The 24,136-nt window shown below is 48.3% G+C and overlaps 7 protein-coding genes across 7 annotated transcripts; 3 read left to right on the top strand and 4 right to left on the bottom strand.

Annotated features, from left to right (window-relative positions):
* Positions 1-4,637: 4,637 nt before the first annotated feature.
* On the bottom strand, positions 4,638-7,449 carry LHYA1_G002352 (uncharacterized protein; the record flags this gene model as incomplete). Its single annotated transcript, XM_031147329.1, has 5 exons — positions 4,638-5,890; positions 5,975-6,596; positions 6,649-7,023; positions 7,070-7,291; positions 7,348-7,449. The coding sequence occupies 5 exons, from the start codon at positions 7,447-7,449 to the stop codon at positions 4,638-4,640; spliced, it is 2,574 nt and encodes an 857-aa protein (XP_031007411.1).
* A 523-nt stretch (positions 7,450-7,972) lies between these two features.
* Positions 7,973-9,148, top strand: mrpl7 (putative 54S ribosomal protein L7, mitochondrial; the record flags this gene model as incomplete). Its single annotated transcript, XM_031147328.1, has 3 exons — positions 7,973-8,229; positions 8,284-8,971; positions 9,023-9,148. The coding sequence occupies 3 exons, from the start codon at positions 7,973-7,975 to the stop codon at positions 9,146-9,148; spliced, it is 1,071 nt and encodes a 356-aa protein (XP_031007414.1).
* A 483-nt stretch (positions 9,149-9,631) lies between these two features.
* SPAC323.08 (Ribonuclease MRP protein subunit rmp1) lies at positions 9,632-10,401 on the bottom strand (the record flags this gene model as incomplete). The annotated part of the gene is made up of 2 exons (XM_031147327.1): positions 9,632-10,073; positions 10,133-10,401. 2 exons carry the CDS (start codon positions 10,399-10,401, stop codon positions 9,632-9,634), a joined length of 711 nt encoding a protein of 236 aa, XP_031007413.1.
* A 467-nt stretch (positions 10,402-10,868) lies between these two features.
* Positions 10,869-11,717, top strand: LHYA1_G002349 (putative ABC transporter ATP-binding protein; the record flags this gene model as incomplete). Its single annotated transcript, XM_031147326.1, has 1 exon — positions 10,869-11,717. One exon carries the CDS (start codon positions 10,869-10,871, stop codon positions 11,715-11,717), a length of 849 nt encoding a protein of 282 aa, XP_031007435.1.
* Positions 11,718-12,005: 288 nt separating this feature from the next.
* Positions 12,006-14,449, bottom strand: ELP2 (Elongator complex protein; the record flags this gene model as incomplete). Its single annotated transcript, XM_031147325.1, has 2 exons — positions 12,006-14,222; positions 14,324-14,449. 2 exons carry the CDS (start codon positions 14,447-14,449, stop codon positions 12,006-12,008), a joined length of 2,343 nt encoding a protein of 780 aa, XP_031007436.1.
* A 331-nt stretch (positions 14,450-14,780) lies between these two features.
* On the top strand, positions 14,781-15,557 carry urm1 (Ubiquitin-related modifier; the record flags this gene model as incomplete). Its single annotated transcript, XM_031147324.1, has 4 exons — positions 14,781-14,851; positions 14,896-15,013; positions 15,060-15,229; positions 15,440-15,557. The coding sequence occupies 4 exons, from the start codon at positions 14,781-14,783 to the stop codon at positions 15,555-15,557; spliced, it is 477 nt and encodes a 158-aa protein (XP_031007430.1).
* A 2,022-nt stretch (positions 15,558-17,579) lies between these two features.
* On the bottom strand, positions 17,580-19,574 carry AZF1 (Asparagine-rich zinc finger protein; the record flags this gene model as incomplete). Its single annotated transcript, XM_031147323.1, has 4 exons — positions 17,580-18,080; positions 18,278-18,451; positions 18,509-18,562; positions 18,615-19,574. Coding segments are annotated over 4 exons (1,689 nt in total), but the record flags the coding sequence as incomplete, so codon positions are not given.
* Positions 19,575-24,136: the final 4,562 nt, after the last annotated feature.

The raw sequence follows: 24,136 nt of genomic DNA, 5'->3' as shown, positions 1-24,136 counted from the left end.
AGCTCTCAGGTACACCGGTACTAAGTTTAGGTACGGTAGGGCTGCAGTACGTAGAAGGTTTAATATCAAACGCGGGGTTGTTGGAGGGGTTGTTGGTGGTGAGGTTGAATTTGAGTTTGAGTTGCCTGTTACTGATTAGCTTAAACCATGGCCACGGTAAGATATGTCTATCTTTTACTCAACTAGGAATCAAGAGTAATGAGGGGATTATTTCGAGATCTCTTATTCGTCTATCGTGAACGGTAAGGTTTTCTCATCCTGCAGCTTCGAGGACTTAACAGCTGATCTAGACATATCACGGGTAGACTTTAGATTATAAAGCATCGTTGAATATATCATTCGGCTTAAAAGAAGAAGCATTGGCTGTTAAAACTGACTTATGTTTTATAGATAATCTATATGAATTAGCGCGTAATTATCCTCGGTCGAGATTTAGGCGCACGGTACTAAAGCTGCCGCCTCTACTTGTAAAAGTCGCTCCTTCTTTCTTCACTCGCTTTGTACGAGTACTGTAAACGATCAGCGACAATGGTGACACACTCTCTCCTTCACACCAGACAGTGTGAGTCTGCGCCATGTCTGCGATGGACACACAACAGATGCCTCGTGATACCCGAATAGTAGCACTATCACTACCGCAGCCCCAACATCTAGTACAACTAGTCAACCTCCTCGAAAACTACCCCGTATTCAATAATCTTTGCTCTCACCTGGAAATCGTTGAAATCAACACCCTCAGGAAAGTAACAAAACGTTGGTCCAACAACCTATCTGCACATCTAACAGAGCGATGGAACATCAATAAAAAGCTACGCCGCTTCGTCACGGACCCGAAAACGTTCCGCTCCGTATTGGGATCCTGTGACGCTCTGATTTCCGGAAGCTTTGCAATCCAGTTCTTTGATGGTGTTGTCTGGGAGGAATCCGACTTGATATATTTGTCGAGTGCAGTGAGAATGCAGCAAGATTGATTGAGTATTTGGAAACGGAAGAAAGATACAAATTCGTCCAAGCCGTGGACTACGAGAAGTATTGCATGCATGATCTGGTGACGGTAAAATCTCCAGCTCTTTTCCTCGCGGGGTGCTCATTAACACTCGTGGGGATTAGACTGAGACATATATACGCACCTACCATGATGGCATCCAAGAGAAGCAGAGCAAAATCCAACTCGTGTGGACTAGAACCCTACCCGTACAATCAATTCTCCGAGGCTTTTACACAACTGCTGTGGTAAACATCATTACCTGGAATAAAGCTTACTCCGTGTTTCCGGATTGCACGTTCTTGGAGCGCAAGACATATATGTTACAGGAGCTCGACGACTGGTTTGAAGTTCAGTTGGTCAAATACAGCGAGCGAGGCTGGATGACACTGGCGACCCAATGGAAAGAGGACAAGAAGCCGTCACACTCCCTGCAAGATAGAACACAGCGGAGAGTCGGCGATTCTCATACCTGGACGATTGCGTTGAATACCGATGGTGTTGAGACATCTCCGACCCCAGACTACGTTATCGAGTACGCCTGTTTCAGTCTTAGAAACACTGCGCCCGATCAAAACGTCCGCACCAATCTTCTGGGTGGACCGTGCTACTCCATTCTTGCTGGCGATTTCACAGCTTGCGTATTACAGCACCGTTATACTTACGCGCCTTGTTCAAACAACTTCTGGGAAGACTTGGGAGATAGACTTGATGCTTTGACCATACTAGAGTTGCGCAAAATCTCGGTGGATAGACGACCTGCTATGTTGTTTCCGGCTTATGGAACGGGAATTATGGCAGGAGTTTATCGCAACAATGGCCAGGTTGACAAGCCCTCGACTTTCGTACATTATGATGAGCAGATTCCTCAATAGTATGAGGCATGGAAGCGCAAGCTTGGTTACTACAATGGACCATCGGTGCTTGAATTTTTCCGTCTAAGCATATAAAAATACAGGGGTGGTCTTTTCCTGTCTTTTGGACAGGCACATGACTAGCGATTATCAAAGCGTGGTCGATGAGATGGTTACATAGATAAAATCCATTACTTTTTTTCACATAATGTCGCTTTAAACCTCCTCACGCTATGCCCAGACTTAGGTATGCCTAACTCCATCCCAAACATACCTCAAATCCATCTCGCGCCGCCTTCCGTCTCTCCATCAACCTTCACACCCACAACCACTTCCCCATCCCCATCCGCATCCCCCAAAACCCCCTCAATAACCTCCCTAAACGCCCCCTCCTCCATAACAGCCCCAAACTCAAAACACCTAACCAACGCCCCCAACCCCCTCTTCAACCCCTCCACCACGCCCCCCTCGGCCACCAGCCTCCGCGCCCCGTACCTCTCAGCCAGCAGGAACCAAGCCTGCACCGGCGTAATCTCGAAATCGCCTTTCGGTAGACTCTGGCTCAACGCGTGCAGGTGCTCTAGGGTTATTGGGGTGGAGCTTTCCCAGGCCGTGGAGCCGGACGTAGTGGTGGAGGTGGAGGTGGGATCGAAGTTCGAGAAGATGGACGGGGGGGCTGAGGAGTAGAGAAGGGTGGAAGCCATTAGCTCGTGTCCGCTGGGTGAGCCGGTGGGGTTGAATGGCGCGGGGGCGTGGAAGTGCGTGCGGCAGGGGTGTTCGAGTCTGGGGGGGTGTTAGTGGAATTCCGTGGATGAGGGGAAAGGGACGGGGAGTGTGCGTACGCGAGGATGAAGTTTATGGCTATTGTGGAGAGGAGTTGGTACTCATCTCTTACAGGGGTTTTGGTTTTTGTTCTTGTTTGCGACAGATTGGCCAGAGGGGCGTGGGGCGCGAATGGGCCAAACATATCTGGTGAGTTGAGGATTTCTGGGGAGGGGTCGTAGGTGTTTAGCGGGTCCATGTGTAGACAGCTTGCGTTGATATCTTCGTCGAAATTTATACTGATGAGCGACGTAGGAGAAGAATCTGATAGCCATGCCAAGTCTTGCATTGGATCTAGCAAGCTGTCGGTGAGATCCTGATACTGCTCTTGCCGGGGTTGAAAGTTGGTCGCAAGCATATCTTGTTGCTGACCAGGACCTGGGATGGTAATATTGGTTTTTGATAGTGCTTTTTTGATGGCGTCGTTCTCGTGCTTCACCTGACCGGCTTGGCTTTCTGTGCTTGCTATCGACTCCCGCAGGTCTATTACGTCCTGCTCTAGATGCTTGACGTAGTTGGCTTTTCTTTGACGATGTTCTCTGGTCTGGTTGTTAGTATATGAGAGAGAGAGAAAGAAGAAGAGGGGGGGTGGGGGGCTAACAATTGAGCTCTTCGGACTTGAGCCCTTCGGTGTTTCTTTGCTGCCGCCTGAGCGGCTGCCGGATCTTCGACTGGTGTATCTGTTACACATTTATCAGCTATTGTAGTAAAGAATATCGGGGCAAAGGCGTGGGGTAAAGTTCCAAACAGTGTGTGTGTTCTGAAACGGGCAATCATTGCGTCCTACCGCAATGCTAGTGCCACTTTATTAAGTAGAAAAAGATTGGTTTGCAAGATCTTCAATTCATGAAAACAGTAAGACAAAAGAGGAAATATTAATTACCATTCTGAGGATTCGTTACATTGGGCATAAACTTGACTTTTGTTGACGAGCCCTGATCTTTTGATCTGTGCCAGAAAGAGCTGAAAGGGTTGGAACTTGACCCTTCTCCCGCCATCTTGAGAAAAGGCTATCTTAAGCCTTGGTGGTTCCACAGATATGTATTTGTTTTTAAAGCTTGAAGAATAGCCGGGGTCATGTGGAAAGGTTTATCGGTGGTCTTAAGGAAGCTGTCGATGAAGGACGAGCCACTGTGCCGCTCGGTGTCCTGTCATCCGCCCGGAAAGTGTGTTTGCAGTTGTCGGGCGTAGAATAGCGTCCGTTGCTATATTGAGTGTGTTAGATATTTGTATTTATTGACTTTGAAAGTAAAGGAATCTGTATGAGATTTTTACGAGACGTTAACGTTCATCTTCACTCGTGAGGCTCCCGTGTCGGGATTTGGAATCATATGTCTCGATCGGGATATTTGCGGGGATTCCCGCATAGTTCTAGTCAGCACTGTAATCAAGCTTTTTGAAGCTGGATGAAAGAACGTATTTAACCCTAGCAAATCTTTATATAAATTCGCAATTCGCAATGATGAAGAGGAGAAGGAAAATGTCGAAATATTATTGTACTTAAATTCTCAGTATGGGTTTTGGCGGAGATTTTTAGCCGGGTTCCATGTTTGTTCTCAACTGACCACTTGGTAAAACTACAGCATTATAGATCACTTGACAATAGCATCTTTAAGAATACACGAGAGAGAAAAGAAACAGAATGTGTGACAGATCTAAGCCTTCAATTTTCCATGTTATATGAGACAAGCCACAGTCCTTGTTGCGACCACAGGTAGACGCGTTTCGAATCCGCTGTACATCTTCTATTCTTCTAGCATACTGTACTGATTGCTACGATATAATGCTTCTTATAGCCCTCTAGTTTTGCAGTTCCTATCAATAGCTTGTCTCCCGTGGGATCAATTCTGGAATCCAACTCCAAAATAACGCCACGCCCAATGATGTCTATCCGGCCATCAAGTATTCCTCTATACTCCTGCCTATGCAATTCCCAATACCGCCCTCCCATATGATACATGAACGCCTATGCATATTTACATCGTAATACATTCCCTTTCGGGACCCTCGTTCCCCTTGCCCTTCGTCTTGTGCAAGTGACTGTGATGCTTCTCGGAAGAATCCGTCGGCTCTTTACTCTTGTCCCGCTTTCTACCCATCTTGCTCTTCGACCGCTCGGGTGTTCTCTCGCCTGGTTTCAGAGCATGCTCATCTATCGCTACCGAGTTTCGAGAAGACCCCATCGACCCATCAAGCTGATCTGACATCTCAGCGCCTCGTTCCGCTTCGACCGCCGCTCCGTTCTTCGTCAAGAGTTCCCGGCTATTTTTCCAGTTCAACCGTTGGAGTGTCAAGCTTAGTCTGCCCTCTCCCGATGCACTTGTAGGTCGACTCTTAGTTCCTGTCTTTTTGAACCGTGCCGCAGCTCGAGACATTCTCTGCGCAGTCGAATCTTCGTTCGGAGTGACTGGGCCTGAAAACGCAGCGCTGCTTGCGGTACTCGCCATACTGATTTCCGTCATTGCGGTACTTCCTCGGCGATCATCTGATCTCTCATCTATATTCAAACTTCTTCTGGATGGATCTGGCCTTTCGAGTTCGCTCGAAAAACGAATGGAAGGGCCGGGCCCATGTGGTGTGCTCTCGATTGGTACGGAGTCGTTTGTTGCTGACCCGTTTGCCGCTCCTTCAAAATAGCTTTCCTCTGTCTTGTCGACTGGGCTGTAGACCTTCAATCCGATCCCAGAATCGACGTACGAGGGAGGATCAACTTCACAAGGCGGTAAAGAATATTCTACTGTCGGTTGAACTTGGTAGAAAAGAAGATATGGGGTTTCATCTCGCAAGGCCTGCTCGATATCAACATAGGAAACTCGTGGGTTTGCGAGATCGTCAAATTTGATCCATCGATCTGATGAGTAGTGAGGTGGGTGGTCAATGTTGCTGAGTCTGCGGTTTGATCGAATATCGCCGTCGGGTGCTTCTGTCGTCCCACGAACAAGCGAGATATAGTGTCCCGAGTTGACCGACTCGCCCTGATGGCATATGACAGACTGTAGCGAAAGCTTGAAATTCCCCATTATTGGATCATTTTCTGGTCTCATGTCTTCTTCGATGAAATGTGGCAGTCTAATGTCTAGGGGGATATCGACGAAAGTTTTGTTCTTCTTTGCCTCGCCGTTCTCCGTCATTGAGTATCTCTTCAGACAGATGCCCAGGACCGGGCGCACCATCTCGAAGTGTGTAGCAACATCTTCGTCGGTTCTGGCGGAGTGTTGCGTATTCCAAGCTATTTTACCAATTAGCACATGTCTAGGGAGGGGCTCGCAACTGTAAGGATGTGGCATAATATATTTAGAAAATGGTAACGGACGTAATAAATTGTAGAATTGCCAAGCTGGCATCATGACCGCTTTCGACGCTTTACGCATGGAGCCAGGTGTATTAGCCCTTTCCCGCGGGGTTACAGGTTCCCCAGCCTCATCTTTATTTACAATTTGTTGGAAAACACTAGCACCACGTTTTCTACCACTAGGAGAAACTGGCGTTATTGGGGACTCCGTCGTCGGGGTTTCGGACCATGATGCGGTAGTCTGCGACCAAGAAATCTCCCGGGTTTCAAGACGTGGTGATGACCCTGCTCCGGTGGAATGAGACCGAGCTGAACGGACAGACGATATCGTGTTGGAACGATGAAGGTTACGTGTAACCTCGATGTTATTGTTGAAATAGCCTTCGAGACAATCCTCAAATTTTATGGGAGTATTAGAATCATGGTGCTCGGGAATACCAACCTCAAGTAGCCGCTCGTGGACGACTTTGTGGTCATCAGGGTCATCATCCGCACCGGTGTGATAAATATCCATTTTCAGGGTAAGCAGTGGTAGTAGGAGCTGTTCCGTAATGAAACTGAAAGCTTCCGAGGTGTCTTGTTGTTCAAGTCTGGCAGCGTCTGGCCAACCACATGCTGCCAATGCTTCTTGAAGATAGCGGGTCTGTATTACTTAATTAGCAACGCACAGAACAAATGGTTAGGTCTCGACACACAATATCAGTTGTGATCAGCTTGCCAGATCTCAGCATGTTCACCCATAATCGAATCAGAGTAGCCAGTCGTCGCCTGGGTTCATCCTCGAAAGTGTTGTGCAAAATTGGCTCGAAACTGCCTAATCTTGCAAACATGGCAAAGAGCAGCGAGTCCAGATAGCATGTAACATACTCGCGATTTACTGCTCCCACCATATGTATTTTAGGGTCGTATACTTTGATCTGCCCTTCCACGGATTCTTGGAACAACAACACCATTCCAAATGCTTTGTCCACATCCCCATTTGCCTGTTCAGATGAGAGCGCATAGTTGACTTGCTCGTCTTCTATGCCTGTAAATCCATGCTGTTGCAGTCGGTCTTTAATCTTGGAGATCTAGGATTTCTTAGCCAAGTTCACCAAGTGAAGTATTGGATCTCACCTTGGCACTCAGCTCCTTGTCGGCTTTTTTTTGAGGATCCGTCTTGAATATTGAGCGAAGGCCATCGCTGGAAACGGCAGTCTGTAGAAACAAACCAGGTCGAGAATTAGCACTTGAGGTATATATGGTAGATTGCGTGGTTTGAAGGATTGGCGAGCTCTTGCCATGGGGATTGGAAAAGGCTGCCGAGATTGAGCTCATAGATTTGGAGAAGGGTTTCCTCTTCCTCAGCATGAGCGGGGACAGGTAATAAAGGTATTTGCATGCAAGCACTTTACCTTTGCTGGTACTGTTCTTTCCCCGGATTTGTCTCTCGACTTGTCCCGCTTATGAGCCCCGGGGCCACCAGGCTTCTCCTTCTTGCTGAGGAAACGGTTCATAGTTGTTATCGGTGCATTCGAGGGAGGAAAGTCGAAGGTATGTATGTTCGACAGTTGGAATGGTGGCGTTCAATGCCGGCGTGGTTTGCTTGCAATCGTGGGCAAAAGGTTGCTTTGGTGGGGGTTTGCCCAGATGCTCCCAGCGCCTTTTTCCCTTCAGCGTTGCCTAGAAAGTATCATTGTCTCGCGCCCTTCGTTTCGTATGCCGATGTAGATTTGAGTGCTACGTAAGGGCTATATAGCTCAAGAAGTAAAGCGGTTGCCAGTGAAGTTGTACGAAGTGAAGAGAAGTGAAGTGTTGGTTCCTAGCATTGATGGATTGAGCCCGCCTGTGGCAGGCGAGGGCAGGGCAGGGCAGGGTTGGTGTCATACGCGGTCCCCGGCGAAAAGATTCACGGTGCATAGTATAACATGATTGGTTCATATTGGACAGACCCATTTATTTACCTTCTGCCTTACATTTTATCTGATGCCTCACAAGTAAAACATCCCGAAATTCTTAGTCGACGTTTATATCCTCACCATGGCGTTACGAGAGCTGCCATCTGCTTTGCGGCAGCTGGTTACAAGGGACTTACGGCCCACGTCGATATCGGCAGCATTTATCGCGCGGCGATATGCTTCTGGGCAAGCTGCTGCAATCCAGGAGGCATCGGAGGATCTCAAGGATCTCGAATCGCAATCAGCATTGACTTCGACTGAAATCTCCCATGAGACAATAGATGCATACGACCCTATAAAGAGATCTCAGGGCCGCAAAAGAGAGCTTCCAGCCAGTCGGTATGATGCCAATGCCACTTGAAAGATGGGGCTACATGCTAAACAGCCTCACAGATACCAATATCGATCACCAAGATACTACAGAGGACCTCTACATCCTCATCAACCTCCTCCAACCTCTGACCCTGCCTCGCGACAATTCGTACCCGGTCCCTTCGCCCGCACCCGTCTCGAACAAACATGGCAATCCACCATCGCTCCTGATCTAATGACCTTGGGATACGTTCACAAACCCCCCGGAACCATTGACGCCCCCAAATCAGACCGATTGAGAAGCTGGGATGACTCCTCTCCATACCACAAGAACAGGCCCAAGCGTGGGCCTCGAGGTCCAGAAGGTGTGCTCAGACTGATTGAGAAAGACATCAACTTCCGCAACATCCCTAAGATCGAAGGAGTGACAATACACTCTATGGTCAAAGGTGCGATGGAAGACTCAACCCATCTGCATGTAGCTGGGATGGTGCTGCAATCGGTGAGTGGGGTACGTCCAAAGGTTCATAGGGCAAAGCATAGTGTTGCGCAGTTTGGGATTCGGGAGAGGACGCCTATTTCTTTGACTTGTGGGCTGCGTGGGAATCAGGCAATTGAGTTTGTGGATAAGTGCATCAATATCGTCTTCCCGAGATTGAAGGATTGGGAGGGTATCGAGGGTACGACTGGTGATAGCAGTGGGAATATCGCTTTTGGTTTCAGCAGAGAGGGTGCGATTCTATTTCCAGAGGTGGAAATCAATTACGATGTAAGCCTTATTCATGTCCTTTCAGTTGGGCGGGTACTAATGTGCAAATAGATGTACCCACCAAGGTTGATTCCCGGTTTCCACGTTATAATCCATACCACCGCCACTTCAGACAGGCACGCGAGGCTACTCTTGAGCGCAATGGGTGTTCCCTTCAAGGGAAAGTTGGTGGATTAAGAAATGCATATATGTCGGAGTTGAGAGAACCATAGATCATGTACATCATTTGTATACTAGCTGTAATTTGATCTCCTGTACAGCATTCTCAGCTCGATCGTCCTTTGAAACCATACTTCTTTCTCTGGGGGGTCCTTTGCTCCGCGAATGTGGTATTACAATCCATTACAATCACAGTTCTACCTAACAAAATCCACTAGGTTTGTATATTATCCGGAGTGTCTTTCCTAACGTATGTGTGGTCTACTAGGTAACTGCTCAATTTCACGGCGAAGGTTTCTGGCCTTTCCACATTATTGCAGCCTAATAGATACTCTTTCGGTTGGATCTATAATTCTAGCCTCTTGTGAATCATGTCTACGGCCTTGGATATAAATTGTGGAAAGAGATGTTTTGTTTCCTTTTTTTTTGGACAGACGGTCTCAGGAAGAAGCACCAAGTAGACGAGCGAGGAGATAATGGTCGCAAAATGGGTATCTGAAATCAAACTAAACTAGAAAATAAATCATCAAATGCATCACCCTTTTTCCTCTTCTTCTTAGGACGTTTACTGGATGTCGAATCGACCACCTCGTTACCTACTTTCACTTCCTCCACCTGCTTCCGCCGTTTCTTTTCCTTCTTCGACATCCGTAATGCAGGTTCTTCGACTTGGTCCTCATCCAATGCCTCAACGACATTTCCACCCACACCCACTTCAATTGCACCCCTCGAAATCACTTCCCCAAAATCATCTCCCCCTTCCTTCATCTCGAGAACCTCTTCTATCCCTTCTGAAACCGATTTCTCAATCTCCCCCATCTCAATCTCAACCCCTAGCTCCTTCCCAAGCATTTTCACCACCGTCCGTAACCGCGCCAAAACCCCAACCAACAAAAGTCCTAACGCCGCATACTGGTTATCAGCAACCAATGTGGAAAAAGCCCTATATAATCCCAGATTAGCCCATTGCTCCTTCTCCTACCCATCACCAAATATACTTACAAATAACATCTCCCTAGCACCCACCTCCCCATAAACTCCACTCGCTCCACCAGCTTCTCACGTGCCTCCGTCGTGTATTTACTCTTTTCCTTTAATTCTCTCGCTGCGTGGTATGTTTCTAGAGAAGAGAGGAGTTTGGGGATTTGCCGATGTAGGATGCTAAGGGATTTGTACCATTTTGCCAGGCGGTGTTGGTTTTTGTTGCGGTGGTGGAAGAGGGTTAGGATTGTGGAAAGGTTGGTGAGTTCGGTTTTGGCATTGATGGGCATTTTGGCGACTTCGCTTTTTGTCTTTATATGATTAGGCTGTGATTAAGGTCATTTTGCAAATCGTTGCCTGTTCATCGGGACGATGCAAGTGATGAAAGTTGGAGTTGAGGTATAAAAGGTTTTTGTGGGTCTAGCGCGTGACGATAAGGACCCCTAATTTTTATCAAAGTCGGGATCTTAGACTCGGAATCTTTTCTAAATGAATAAACATTATGGCATTGGTGACTTTACAGAGAGCAGGATAGACAATTGACCTAAGAACCTTCTACAAAAGAGGTTGAGTTGGTTCCTTCTCTGGATCTGCATACCCAAAGGCTTGATACAGACTCCTTATTCATGATAAGATGCCGTCATTGACTGACTCCACAAATATATCGTATAAATATCATCCCACCACCCCCACTTCACTTCACTTCACTTCACTTCACCTTCAATCCCTCACTTCCTCACCCCCACCATTCCTCACGATGGCCCCCTTCATCGACCAAACCAAAGCCCCCAGCATCTCCGTAACAGACCTCTCCTACACCTTCCAGGATCGCACAACTGGCCTCTACAATATCCACCTCTCTCTCCCCCCACGCTCCCGCACCCTCCTGATAGGCGCGAATGGCGCCGGCAAGACCACCCTCCTCCGCCTCCTCTCTGGCAAGCGTCTCGCGCCCTCCAACACGATCTCCGTCGGCGGCCTGGACCCCTTCAAAGATGGCCTCGAAGGCGTAACATACCTCGGCCTAGAATGGGTGCTGAACCCTATCGTGCGGACTGATATCGGGGTGCGGGAGCTGCTGAAATCCGTCGGGGGAGAATTCTACGTCGAGCGGAAAGAGGAGCTGGTGCAGGTGCTGGATATCGATCTGGATTGGCGCATGCATGCTGTTTCGGATGGCGAGCGGAGACGCGTGCAGCTTGCTATGGGGCTTATACGGCCGTGGAGGATTCTGTTGCTGGACGAGATCACGGTTGATTTGGATCTTTTGAGCAGGTCTAATTTTCTGGCGTTCTTGAAGAAGGAGACGGAGACGAGGGAGTGTACCATTGTCTATGCGACGCATATTTTGGATAATTTGGCCGATTGGCCCAGTCATCTTGTGCATATGGGCTTGGGGAAGGTGAAGCAGTGGGGGAAGGTTGAAGAGCTGCAGTTGGAGGGTGATAGTAAGACTGGCAATTCAAAACTGGGTGAATTGGTGTTGGGCTGGTTGAAAGAGGATTTGGAGGAACGCGGGCCGAGGAATAGGACGGAAGGGAGTGAGGGCAAGGCGTATACTAGTCCTGGTGTTGGTGGGTATGGGTTGGAGAAGAGAACCTTTTGATGACATGGAGATGGAGATAGAGTCAAGGTCATGATTTGGCTGGAACTGTTCTTTTTCATTTTAGATTTGATTTGCACAAGGCCTCAACGCCTCGGTTTAGGATTGCATTGTCGGCGCTGCATTTAACATACCCCGGGCTGTTTTTCAAGATACTTATAAGAATAGACACGCAAAGAGCTGTCCTCACTCGCGATTGCGAGCTGCATATCTGGTCCCTCTTCTTCGTTTTGTGATTTTGCAGGCTTCCAAGCTAATTGTGTGATGGCCTTTGAACTGGTTGGATATGTGCTAGGAAGGATCAGATGGGACTTCATATAGGGGAAGGAAGATGGGTGCTAACCTTGGGAATTTCACAGCAAGCATCTGAATGGAAAATCCGTTCTTGAAGTCCACGGAGTGGATAGCAAAGAAACCAGTCTCGCTCCCCACAGCAAGATAGGCTACATCACCCACCATAGAATCCAGGAAATCTATGGCAGTGACCGGATGAGTCTCAGAAATCGTTGACCGACAAATGAAGGCTTTGGAGCTCTCATCTTTCGCCCATATATTGACCTTCTTATCTCTTCCAGCCGTGGCAAAAACGCTCGTGGTCGCAGGTGCCCATGCAGCGTCCAGTATCATCCGAGTATGGCCCTTGGGATTTGAATCTGCAAGCTTGTATGTGGCTTTCTCATCTGCATCGCGCTCGAAAACGGCCCATTGTCGATCTCGACCAACACTGAGCAGGAATTTGTCGTCTGCGGAAAATCTCAACCTCGTTACGGTCAGGGAGTGTGCTGTAAGAGGTGGCCTTATTTCAAGCCAGCCCTTGGTCTCGAATAGCCTGATAACCGCGTGATCGATGGAGCTGGCTTTACATGCCGTGGCTATAAGTGTGCCGTCATGACTGGCAGCTAGACAAGATATTTCATAACCGTGTCCGTACAGCTTCTCGATTTCGGGCCAGAGGGTATGTCGAGAAAGATGCTCTTCTGAAGGGGGATGGTCAAGGTTCAGTGTAGACTTGTGCACGATAGATGCTGGGTCCACAGCATCCCTTCCATGGCTATTTCCATTCACCACCTCTACGTCGTCGGCGACAGCTTCGATGGCTTTGTTCGAAAGACCCAATACTGGCATATTCGCAGCATCTGGCATCTCTTCGATATTTGATCCTCCAATTCCACATAGCTTGCTCAGGAGATTTGCAACCGCCTTGGGCTCACTGAATACCCGGAGTAACTTCTCGTCCGCTCCAGATACAAATTGTGATGTTCCTAGCGAGTCTATACAGTTGAGATCGTAGCCATGGATTTGAGGTCTCGCCATCTCGTGCCAGGATTCTTGATTCCCCCGCTTCCATTTTGCGTGCAGTCTCGTCGTTTGATCAGAGCTAGTCGAGAGTAGGTAATCCCCATCCTTTGACCACGCGATGCCCGTAATCGACTGCGTATGTCCGCTGATTCCAACTCCTTGGATCCATCTATCCTGTTGACTTTCAAAATTCCATAGCCTCCAGCTACCTGTCCGTCCAAGACAGGTAACTGTCTCTCCTGATGGTGACCAGAGACCTGTCCAGAATCCTCCCGTGCTTCCTGTAGCTGACGTAGAGCCTTTCTCTGCACTGATTTCGCCTAGTCTCGTAGTCGTTACCCAGACGCCGGTCGCAGCATCTGACTCCCATATTGCTAGGGAGTTGTCTGCTGATGCAGAGAGCAACTGTAATTTGTTGTCGCCATACCTCCATTTCGTGCTGTAGATCCAATCGTCATGGCCAAGCAACAGTGCTTCAAAGGTCGCCGAGAAATCGAGATCTTGAGCTTTGAAGCGATGAGCTTTGTTAGAAAGAGACTTTCCAGGCATGAAAGCACCTAGAGATGGATCCGGAGTTGCTGCCGCCGCCGGTAGCTCTTTTCCTTGATGGATTCGCCATAATCGAATGTACTTGTCCTGACTAGCAGATGACAAAAGTAGGTCACTATCCGGCTTATCATTTTCTCGAATAAATTCTAGAGATCTAATCCAGCCCTCATGGCCTGCGAGAGTAGCTTGAATTTTGAAATCCGATCCCTTCTGCCCATCCAATACGTACAATTGAATGATGTCTTTCGTCCCAGCCACTGCCAGCACATAAGAATCAGGAGCACCCGCCAAAGGGCTCAGCGCCAAAGCTAGAGGGAAGAACCTTGGAGCAATAGTGATTGTTTGCTGCAGCGACGCCACATTCTGCTCGTCCAGAGACCATATCTTGACGATGGCATCCGCGGAACCCGATGCGAAGATCTTAGAGCCTGCAGCTACAGCTATGCAGTTGATGGAACTCTGGTGATTTCTGTTCTCTTGGTGATGAAGAGTCTGTATGCAGTGATAATGCCTAGTCGATGCATTTTGTCTCCAAATACTCAAATTCTTGTCTACGGATCCGCTGAGCAAGATGCCCTGGGATCCGGGGAGGAACTTGACGGCATTCACGACATCTTCATGGCCCTTAAGAATCTCAAAGATGCCTCGCGAGTCGGAGCCCTGTACATTGTTAGTATAAGACTCGATATGAAGATTCCAAATTCCAACGCCGGAGTCCCAGAGTCATTGCTGGTCTCGTGACTGAAAACTGAGAGACCTACTTGTGGCTGCCATAATGCAATGTTTCTATCAGCACCAAAAGCCAAAATGCCAGACTTGTCCCAATCAGCAGCAGATGGGTGTCTGTTGGCACCTGCTGCTTGGTAATCGGCGGTGATCTGGAGCATTGTCAAGGCATCGGGTGAGGCAGAAGCATCGACGAACGAATATTTCAGGGCGTAAAGATACTATCAAAGTAACAAGAACCAGTACTCGTAAACTCAGGGGTAAATACAGCTACGGTTGTTCCGTGCTTGAAATGAATCGTGGAGTGAGTGACTGGGTATCTAGAGTCGATGGTTTTGGTTTTTTTTCGGGAATTTTGCGCTAAACTGTCACGATGTTTCTTGATATTTCTGCGAATCTTGGACAGCAAATACATTTTGGCTTTCAAAGTTCTCATTCATTAAGCTAAGTCATTAGGGAGTCTCTTTAATTTCGATTCTTCTAAAGAAAAGAATGGCCCGCGACGTCTTTTGCGATATAAATGCTGCTCCAGAAGCAATGCAATCCCTTAGTGGTGCCACCTCGTAAGCGAGGCTTCACCCAAAATTCTCAAACGAAGATTCTCCAGGTCTTTCTTTCCACAATATTCCCCCACCAACCTCAACAACTCTTCGGGTCCTGATAACATCACACAAATAGCTCGCTATGGCATCCGAGGAGAACATTTTGATTCTGGTGGAGTTCACGTAAGTCTCTGGAGTCTCGGACGCCCTCGGAGGAAGTGCTAACAAGGCTAGTGGTGGATTGGAGATGCTCTTCTCAGATGAACGCAAGCACAAGCTATCCGTGCCGCCCAGAGACAATCAGGGCAAGGCTGTCACAGTTGGCTGGCTCGTTGACTATCTTTGTGAAGAAGTGATGAAGGACTCAAGAAAGGAGATGTTTGTTCTAGATGGGCACGTGTAAGCCATCATCTCCATTCGCTACTTCTTTATCACTTTCGTTGCCAAATCAATCCATCCTACATATCAATATTACTGCTTGGACGCCTTCGGTTCTATGCCATCGCATTATCAGCTTCAGCTTGCCACGGATGTTTAAGCACTCATCACCGTTTACTCGTACAAATACAAACAGCTACATTTTACTAACGGCGTTAATGTACATTGCAGCCGTCCAGGAATACTAGTACTGATCAACGATGCCGATTGGGAACTTGAGGGAGAGTCCTCCTACGCGCTGCAACCTAACGACAACATCTTGTTCGTATCAACTCTGCACGGGGGGTGATCATGAGGACCTGTCGATCAGAACTCGCTTCAATGCAATACTTTACTGCAGCCCAATTGTTTCTCAAGTACTCGAGTAGTACGGATCTATTTTTCGATTCCAAATACGAAGCCACGACGCCCTCATCAGAACTCGCAATTCTCGCTCTGGCCTCGTGCGACAACAGTTGGTATAGCATGGCGTGACATGGCATATCTTTACCAACCGCGTCTACGGACTTAATTTACAACACTTATACGATGCAGCGGGATGGCTATGGTGGTGAGCAGGGAGATGCCCTGTAATGATCTGCCACAGGGATGTCGCCCCGCACGCTTGCCTCACCCATTTCCCTGGCTCAAGAATCTCGCCGAGCCCTCTCCACCCTGGCGCCAACACCACCACCACCCGCACGTCCACCATCTGATTTCGCATCCTCTTTAGAACCAAGTTCTAATCAAAGCTCTCAATATGTATACTGATCCCGCTATGGTGAGTGGGCTTCATGTCGCTACGGAAGTCTGCTCTTTTTACAGACTGATAGTCATGACGAACACACTATATATCATCACTCAATTCAATACGGAGGTACCGTATCTAGCATCATAGGTTACACGGCATTCTACATCACGCCTGAGTCAAATCAATAGAACTACTGCAACAGAATGCATTACTGGAAGTCAATCTTTCTCTGCGATTGCAACGGCGCCCAAGCGGTGTAGCCCGAGTAGTGTGGTGAGGTCACGCCCGGAGACGCCGTCCCTTGCTTCGGTAAGTCAACCGCTGGTTACACGAGGCCTTTCTTCAGCAGAGGCACCGACAACGAACGAACTGTTAAGTCGTACTGGGTGGGAGGGGCAAGAACCTACACCAAGGAAACTTCCGTGAAGGCGTGGGATACCGCATGGGTTGATAAGTGCATTGAGGCCAGACCCCGTTACGTGTCCTAATCATGAGTGAAGATAAACTCGTCATCCTCCGCGGCTTTAGGCCTTTCGAAGCTGAATGTATTATTGTAATGGTTGCATTGACAAGTCCTCTGGCCTGGTCTTAGAACTGTGCCAGGTTTTCTGCAAGGGCGAATCGAAGCCCGATGGGTCGTATTTGTCGCGCGCATTTACAGAGGTACGCCTCCATACTGTACCTACCATTGCAGACCTAGAACTCAATAAGCGAGAAGATTCAAGACCTGCCATCTTTATTGAGTGGGTACGGTACCTACCTAGGCTGAGGGGCCCACGGCGGTTAGCGAAACTCTTGAAATCACTTGATTGAACATCCATGATAAACTGAAATGCACACTTCGAACCCTATGTAAATCCCTTTGAATAACAATATCTATAAACTATGTAACCGATGTGTCCAGACATATGTATGATTTTCGATAATTATATAAGATGCCGTTATAAGGAATCCATAGCCCCTCTCCCTCTCCTTCCCCCTCCTCTCTCCCCACAACTCAGACAAGCAAGGTACCTGCGATGCAACATCTTTCCAGACAGTAGCCAGAATTCTTGGACAAAATTCCCTCCCATCTTTAGTACAAAATATTTATCCTCCCTTTTCGGTTGGTGTGTAAAAGAAAATGACAATGACAATGACGAGAAGGAATATATAATGCGAGCCCCCTATGCCGGCTTGATCTCATCTCCAAAGGAATGACAGTAGAACGTGCAACAGGGAAACAGGGGAATAAAAAACGATGGCAGTAACAATGATAACAGATAGACAGCCCCTCCATGCAACCACAAAATGCATCGACTTACTCCCAACAAGCTCGCCCATAAATCAGATTCCCAGTCCCATACAGATATATCCACATCCAATTCCCAGACTAAGTCTATATATACTCTCCCCTTTTTCGCGCTCCTCCTCTTCTTTTCTGGCCGGGTTGGGAGATTATCTAGTAATAATACAACTCCGGACTTGAACACCATCGTAGTCTCATGTGTCGTCAACCATCGTAAATCGCGGGCGTCTGCGTGCTGTTTGTTCTTCCACATCCCCCCACCTCATGCACACTCGTCGCTCCCACACATCCGATCAGTAGAGCCTGTCGCCGAAAACGAGCTGGTGGCTTCGACTATGGTCTTGGAAACCGTCGGGGTGGGCATCTTCGTAGCAGGTTCCCACAGAACTGCCACCACTGCCGCTGCCACTGTGGCTCGACTGGCTCCCATCATCGGTATCGAACATTTCGTACGGACTGCCATGCATATGTCCCCTGCCCGAACTGGTCATGCTATCATTCGGCACACTCATGGTAATGTTACCGCGTCCGGCACCGGTGTAGCTGCTGGCATCGACACCCAAGTTCCGCATCCCAGAGTTCAGCTTCGTGACCTTGCTGTTGGAGTGGGAGATCGTGCCGACCTTGCGGTTCTTGCCGCGGCCCTTGATGCCCTTGTTGCTGTTCTTGTACAGATTGGCAAAGTACTCCCAGAGCTCCTTGTCCGCTGAATGGACGATGTCGCCATCTTTGATTGATGCAAACTTGTTGGTCAGAGCCCGGATGGTGGCGATGTGGAATCTATTCTGGTGTGTCTAAGTATGCACTCTTGTTAGTTTTGAAATATTACTTGATGGTGTAGTCTTGTATCATGTGTAGATCATTGAAAGCAAGAGGAAGAAGAGCGGCAGTTGGAAATATACAGAAAAAGCAAAAACCGATATCTGGAAACCCATGGGCCTCGGCTGAGTTGAAACATTGGCCAAGACTCAAGATGAGAAATAGGACATACCTTGAGGTTTCCAAGCTGGGTGAACTGCTTGCCACACTCGTCCAGTCGGCAGAGGAAAGGTCTCTTTTGATTATGGACGAGTATATGAGTTCGGACGTTGCTTCTTTGAGGGAATCGTTTTCCACAAACGGGGCATGGGTATGGTCTTTCGCCGGTGTGTCTTCTCTCATGGGTCTGAGCAAAGAATTAGCTTTATATAATACTTGAATGCGTAAACGCTGGTTGGTTTACCTTCAAATTTCCAACTTGCGAGAAGAATTGTCCACAATTTGGCCTTTTGCACGCCTAGTTAAGAAATGTCAGCTCTATAAATTGTAGATTGGGCCATGTTACTTACATATGGCCTCTCGCCAGTGTGTTTTCGCTCATGGATATCGAGATGCGTTTTCTGGGGGAAGCTTTTGCCACAATTATCAATGGTACAGTGATAGCGTTTCTTACTACCCTGTGGGTGATTCATGATCGATTCTTCTTCCTGGGGTTCCCCATGCATGAGCTTGTTGATCTTACTTGTCTCTCGTGAATGGGAGTGTCCTCCACTTGGCTGGGGACCTCGCACGAGGGGAGGGGTCATAGAAGCACCTACCACAGGTCTTGTCTGTTCGAGAGAAGGAGTCTGTGGCATTGTCGCCTGAGATTTAGCTTGAATGGCTTTCATTAGCGTGTCGACTTCAGTACCGAAAACGACTTCATCTGCACTATCAATGGGACTCGTTGGAGTAATGGTCTTGGTGATGGTGGAAACAAATGCTGCAGTGTCGGATGGCTTGGCTGGGACTGGCACGTTCCACTGAGGCTCCGTCTTAATCTGTGGACTTTGGCTATGATGCTCCTCAACATAGCTCTGTGGGCTTTGACCGTGGCGCTCCTCAACATAGCCTTGACGGGGGTTGCGGGTATAGAGATTTCCTTGACCATCGTTGGTAGGGGGCTGGGCTAGATGGGGCCGTTGGCGTATGTAGTTTACACCAAATGGTGGAACTGATCCCGTTGAATGCCCTCCCGTAAAAGTACCAAATATGAATGGATTGTGTTGCTGGGGGTGCTGGTTGCAAGTCGCCATTTGACTGGCAGTTGCTCCGCTATAAGAGAAGGCGGGAACGTATTGAGATGCCACATTGGAACGCGTGAGCACAGTAGAAGAAGTTGTTCGAGGATTATATGTCTGAATTAGTCCAGAATTGTCCATCGTATAATATGTGTCGAGAGAATGCTGTGTCTGCTGTTCAGGCCAACGTCCCCAGGCCTGGCCTGGCGCTAGAGCGGTCACTGCCAGTGTTGCGGTAGTGCCTTGCTCGCTGCAAGACCTCGATCTTTATGTTATTTACAGTATTTTCGCAAGAGACTGTATGGCTCAACCAACTGAGAACAGCCGGGAAGGAGTTGATGCAGAAATGAAAGTAAGTGTCCGCCGAAATCAAAGGGAAGAGACTGATGAGGTGTGATAGAACCTGTGAAGGAAAGCCGGGTTGCGTAAATGCAAGAGCGAGTTGGGAAGGCTGTTTGTTGTGTAACTTGGATGAATGCAGCAGTTGAATGGACCAGATGTGCAACCAAGATAGAAGGAAGTAGGAGGGTTTGCCAATCGTTCGCTATGTCAGTCCGAGATCTCACAAGCTTAAGATGGAGAGACGATGGATTCATATACAGATTGGCGATACTACTCCCCCACCTCCGCTAGGAGCAATATTCGCCGCGGAGAGCCAGCCCATGATCCCACGTTGAGAGAAATGACACTACACCAATAGGAAGTCTCCCGCTGCCCGCCTGGCTTTGAAACAGGGCAAGGCTGCTCGATGAGCTGTAATATCCTCATTGTGACACTGTTGAATGTAGACTCTCCCACACAAAATCATATAGCAAAAGCTTTCAACGAAGTTGAGAAAGGAGACTAAAACTGGAGTGCCATATTTTCTTAAAGGTGACAAGGGGGTCTCGACGGGGGTATGCATGGATTTGAAGACAAGTGGAAAAGATGAGAAGACCAAACCAAAAATGGACGGCGCCAGTCAGCAGGCGAATCTGTTCGGCACGTCAGAATCGAGACCTCACCATCGTAGGGGGGGGGGGATGTGGCTTTGTTGCAGCCTACTAGTATCGATCGAACCTGCAACGCACTGGACCTACTGAGCCCATTGAGCTACTTACAAGTACAAGGAAGAGGCGCTGCGGCTGGTGACGGGAGGGATGGCGAATCTAGCAAATCTAGGTCCAATTAGGGGCAAGTGATGCGACACAGGGATGTGCGTCTAGCATCTGTACTGTAAAAAGAGGGAAAAGAGGCCATAGAGAGAGAGGCAAGCTGCTTTTCCAACGGGGGTCAGGGATGTTTAGATGCACCAGACGCACCAGACGCACGATCTGAGATGGGGAACAAGTGAAAACTGGTACTCGTAACTCTGAGGCTGCAGCACCCCTACCTACGGAGTAGCTTTCGTAAACTCGACTTCAAGTCTACCAATGGTGGGCGCGTGTGTTGCAGGTGTGCATTGCAACCCATGCCATGCTACTGCCAGCTGGGCGCGGGAAAAGATTAAGCTTGCAAACTATGCGTGGGGGTGGACACGGCCCGATGCGGTCGCGGGCTGCACCAAGCCTCCCTTGGCAAGAGGTTAGTAATATACGACTATGGCAGCGATCATGATTAGTAGCGCTGGGAATCGGTGGATGGGATGGGATGGGGATGGGGATGGGGATGAGGATGGGAGAAGGAAGGGAAGGGAAGGGAAGGGTCCCATGGGCCATGGCTGCGGGCGGCGCAGAGCCTGGACCTAAAACTAGTATTGCCTGTCCATCGAGGCCCAACCGTTCGTCGTCCAATAAGACCGGTGGCTGACATGAATAACTAGCACTAGACCTAATTCTTATTCGGACCGCTCTACTGTACGGATCGCGCGCGAGATGTCAATATACAGTCATTAAGGTACGGAGTAGACAGACACTCCCACTCCCGTTCTTAGGTTACTTCAGTACTTGGTACAATGGGTATGATGGTACTTACTGTACTCCGCACACGCGAAAATGGCATATAACGGAGGCTTCTCGACCAATGTGTTTTCGTGTATGGAGGTAGCAGCCATGCTGCTGCAACAACTCATCATGATCCGCGGAAACACCTACGTATGTTTTGCAGCACGCGCAAAGCTCTACCGGTAGGCGTGTCTAGCTTCCAAAAGAGGAAGGTATCTGCAAGCGTCTCCCAACTCCAGGACGCCAGATCGCCGACATGTTGACAGATTTCTCGAATGTGTAACAACCAAAATGGGAATGGAATCGGGAAGTTTGCTGGATTGATGTTCAGCTTGCGGGTTGCGGCTTGATCCCAAGGCAATGGTTCATGGGTTCGTGATACGGCGTACTGGACGACTACCCAGGTACACAGCGTATGTACTTAGTCCTACAGGAGCGCGCGGCGGGTTTGGGAGCAGAAAGTTTCCTTGGAGATCTTCTCCAACAACCATATATTGCAACGCCTAGCGCTTGAGATGACCTAGGCGCTTATTTCGCCTTCAAATTGGCGGGGATTAATAGCTCCCGCGATTAGGAGTAAGACATGCTGCAGGAACAGAACGCATACGATTTCGGACCGAGAGCTTCTCTACAGTACGGACCATTATTGGGTCCCGACTGAGGGGTAGAATCTGGTCATGATCCATCGTTCGGGCCGCGTGAACTTTCTCATAAGACAGTCTTGAACGATGCTGGGGGGCCTTGTACTGGTTGCATCCCCGGGCCATTATTCCGGTTCATGGGCCCCCTGCAGATGCACCCAGAGCCGTGGTTGACGATCAGACCCCAGACTGTCTTTGGTGTAAAGTAGCGGAAAGGCGAAAAGGGCAAGGGCTTCATCCTGACACTTGGACAAGAATAGACGCTGATGACCCTAGATATTCTCGTTGGCACGTTGCGGTGGTAGACAGTCCAAATATAAAGGGAACGAGAGGTTTACCTGTTATTGAAATCGAATCAAGATAGAAATCGATTCAAACACCCTCAACCATTTTCTTTGACACTGGGCAGTACCAGTGGGCTAATAAGATATGCATGCACTACTCATAGATGCATATATGTGCGTGTTCTGCGCATAACGAATAAAGAGAAATATGGTTAACCAGCGTCATGTGACATGATCTAAAAATCTATAGTAGACACAGCCCCTCATCCTATCCCCGAGTTTCAATCTAGATGTGTTATTGCATTACAAAACTCTGACAATAGATCAGAACAATGAGAAGGGACTTGCCGTTAAATCCACCTTTTGATATTACGCTACGAACACACTAGTTTATCACCTTACCTTCGTATGTTAAAGGGTGTTATCATAAATACTGCAACTTTCCACAACATGAGTATGCCTTTACAGGGCTTATATGGATTCTAGCAGCCGGGAACAACCTTATTCTAGTAGAAAGTGGGTTTTTTTTAGCAGTTTGATCACTAAATAAGGCATACATGATCGATCCATGGGGCCTTTTTAACCAATTTAAACCGTCTATTACCCTAGTCACATCCTGGGTTCAAGTGGACAAGTGCAGTATTTATGACAATACTCTGTAACATTGCATAGGTACATACAGTAACCACCTGCATGTCAGGATCTGGGATTAACGGCCACTACAAGGTTCCGAATAGCATCAGCGCACTGACCATACGGATAACCCGGTTACCTGGATTAAAGGCGGGATGCTGCAGTGTGCCGTCCGGGGTCCTGGGGTCTTCAGATCATCCAAGTTTGACAGCTCCAAACCAACGAGTAGGATCTGCCGCATCGGTTTACACTGCAGGCTGCGCACATCGAGAACTTTGTTTATTCTCTAAAAGGAATCTTCTGTACGAACGCTGCAATCTATTCACGACTAGCAATCAGTAAGGGGAGAGACAGCGTGCGGTTCTTCCCGCCAGAAGGCTGCATTTAGGGCTGCCGGACCGGTAGTCATCTGCATGCACCTTGCTTGAGGAAATGACCGCAGATATGAGAGAATCAGATGAACTGGATAAGAGGGGACATGTCGGTGGACCTTGCATCAAGTGTGTTGGGAGTATGGCGCTTCGCGCTCAAACGGCGGCTCCATGGACGAGCAATTCATCGCGCCTGCCTTTTTTTTTTTTTTTTTTTCATCAGATCAGTAACGTTGCTGCTGAATCAGTCTCGCAAGATTTTCCAGATTCGGGACCTTTTTCCTGGTGCGCAGGCGCGACCACCCCAACAATGCATTGCGTTGCGCAATGCAATTGACACTGTTGATGCATTTGAATCGGGAATAACTTCAACTGACCTACGTCTCCAAGTCACCATATTCAAGAACAATGCATCAAATTTTCGCTTGCTTTAGCAGTAGACATAAGATGTCCTTGTTAATACTCGGAGTTTTCAGAGTTCCAATCATAGAGCAGTCTTCGCGTACTCATTAGCTAGTCGTCTACATGTATATATTTCTATTCCTTTTCATTGGTTCTAAAGCGTATAATAAAGCCGCTTCTTAGTCTCATATCAAGTAGACTGCCAAGATGCGTAAGGATTTCTCTTCCTGCTCTCAAAATCTCCCTGGTACTACTCCTATGGCCAACCCCCCACGAACGGAGATGGCTCCTTGAAAGCCTCGAGATCTAGAATTCATTCCTAGGATATGTCACATTGTTCTCTGCAAGCAATCCGGGCGGACATGGGTTATCTCTTGATATGAGAATATTATGCAGCTGGGGTTTAGAAATCGAAGACCACACAGCCCGCCCTTATTTTTCCTTGCAAAATTCATTTCAATATTTCGCTTTCCTCCGAGAACTTGAAGGGTTTCATTGAATGTGCGGCCCTACAGGGGTTTGTTCGCGATCCGAAGAAATGTGGCCGGGGTCTACAGA

This window comes from Lachnellula hyalina (genome assembly GCF_007821495.1).
Source record: "Lachnellula hyalina strain CBS 185.66 chromosome Unknown contig00028, whole genome shotgun sequence".
Taxonomy (NCBI): domain Eukaryota; kingdom Fungi; phylum Ascomycota; class Leotiomycetes; order Helotiales; family Lachnaceae; genus Lachnellula; species Lachnellula hyalina.
The sequence above is the reverse complement of the archived record's forward strand: the minus strand, read 5'-3'. Positions and strand labels throughout refer to the sequence as shown.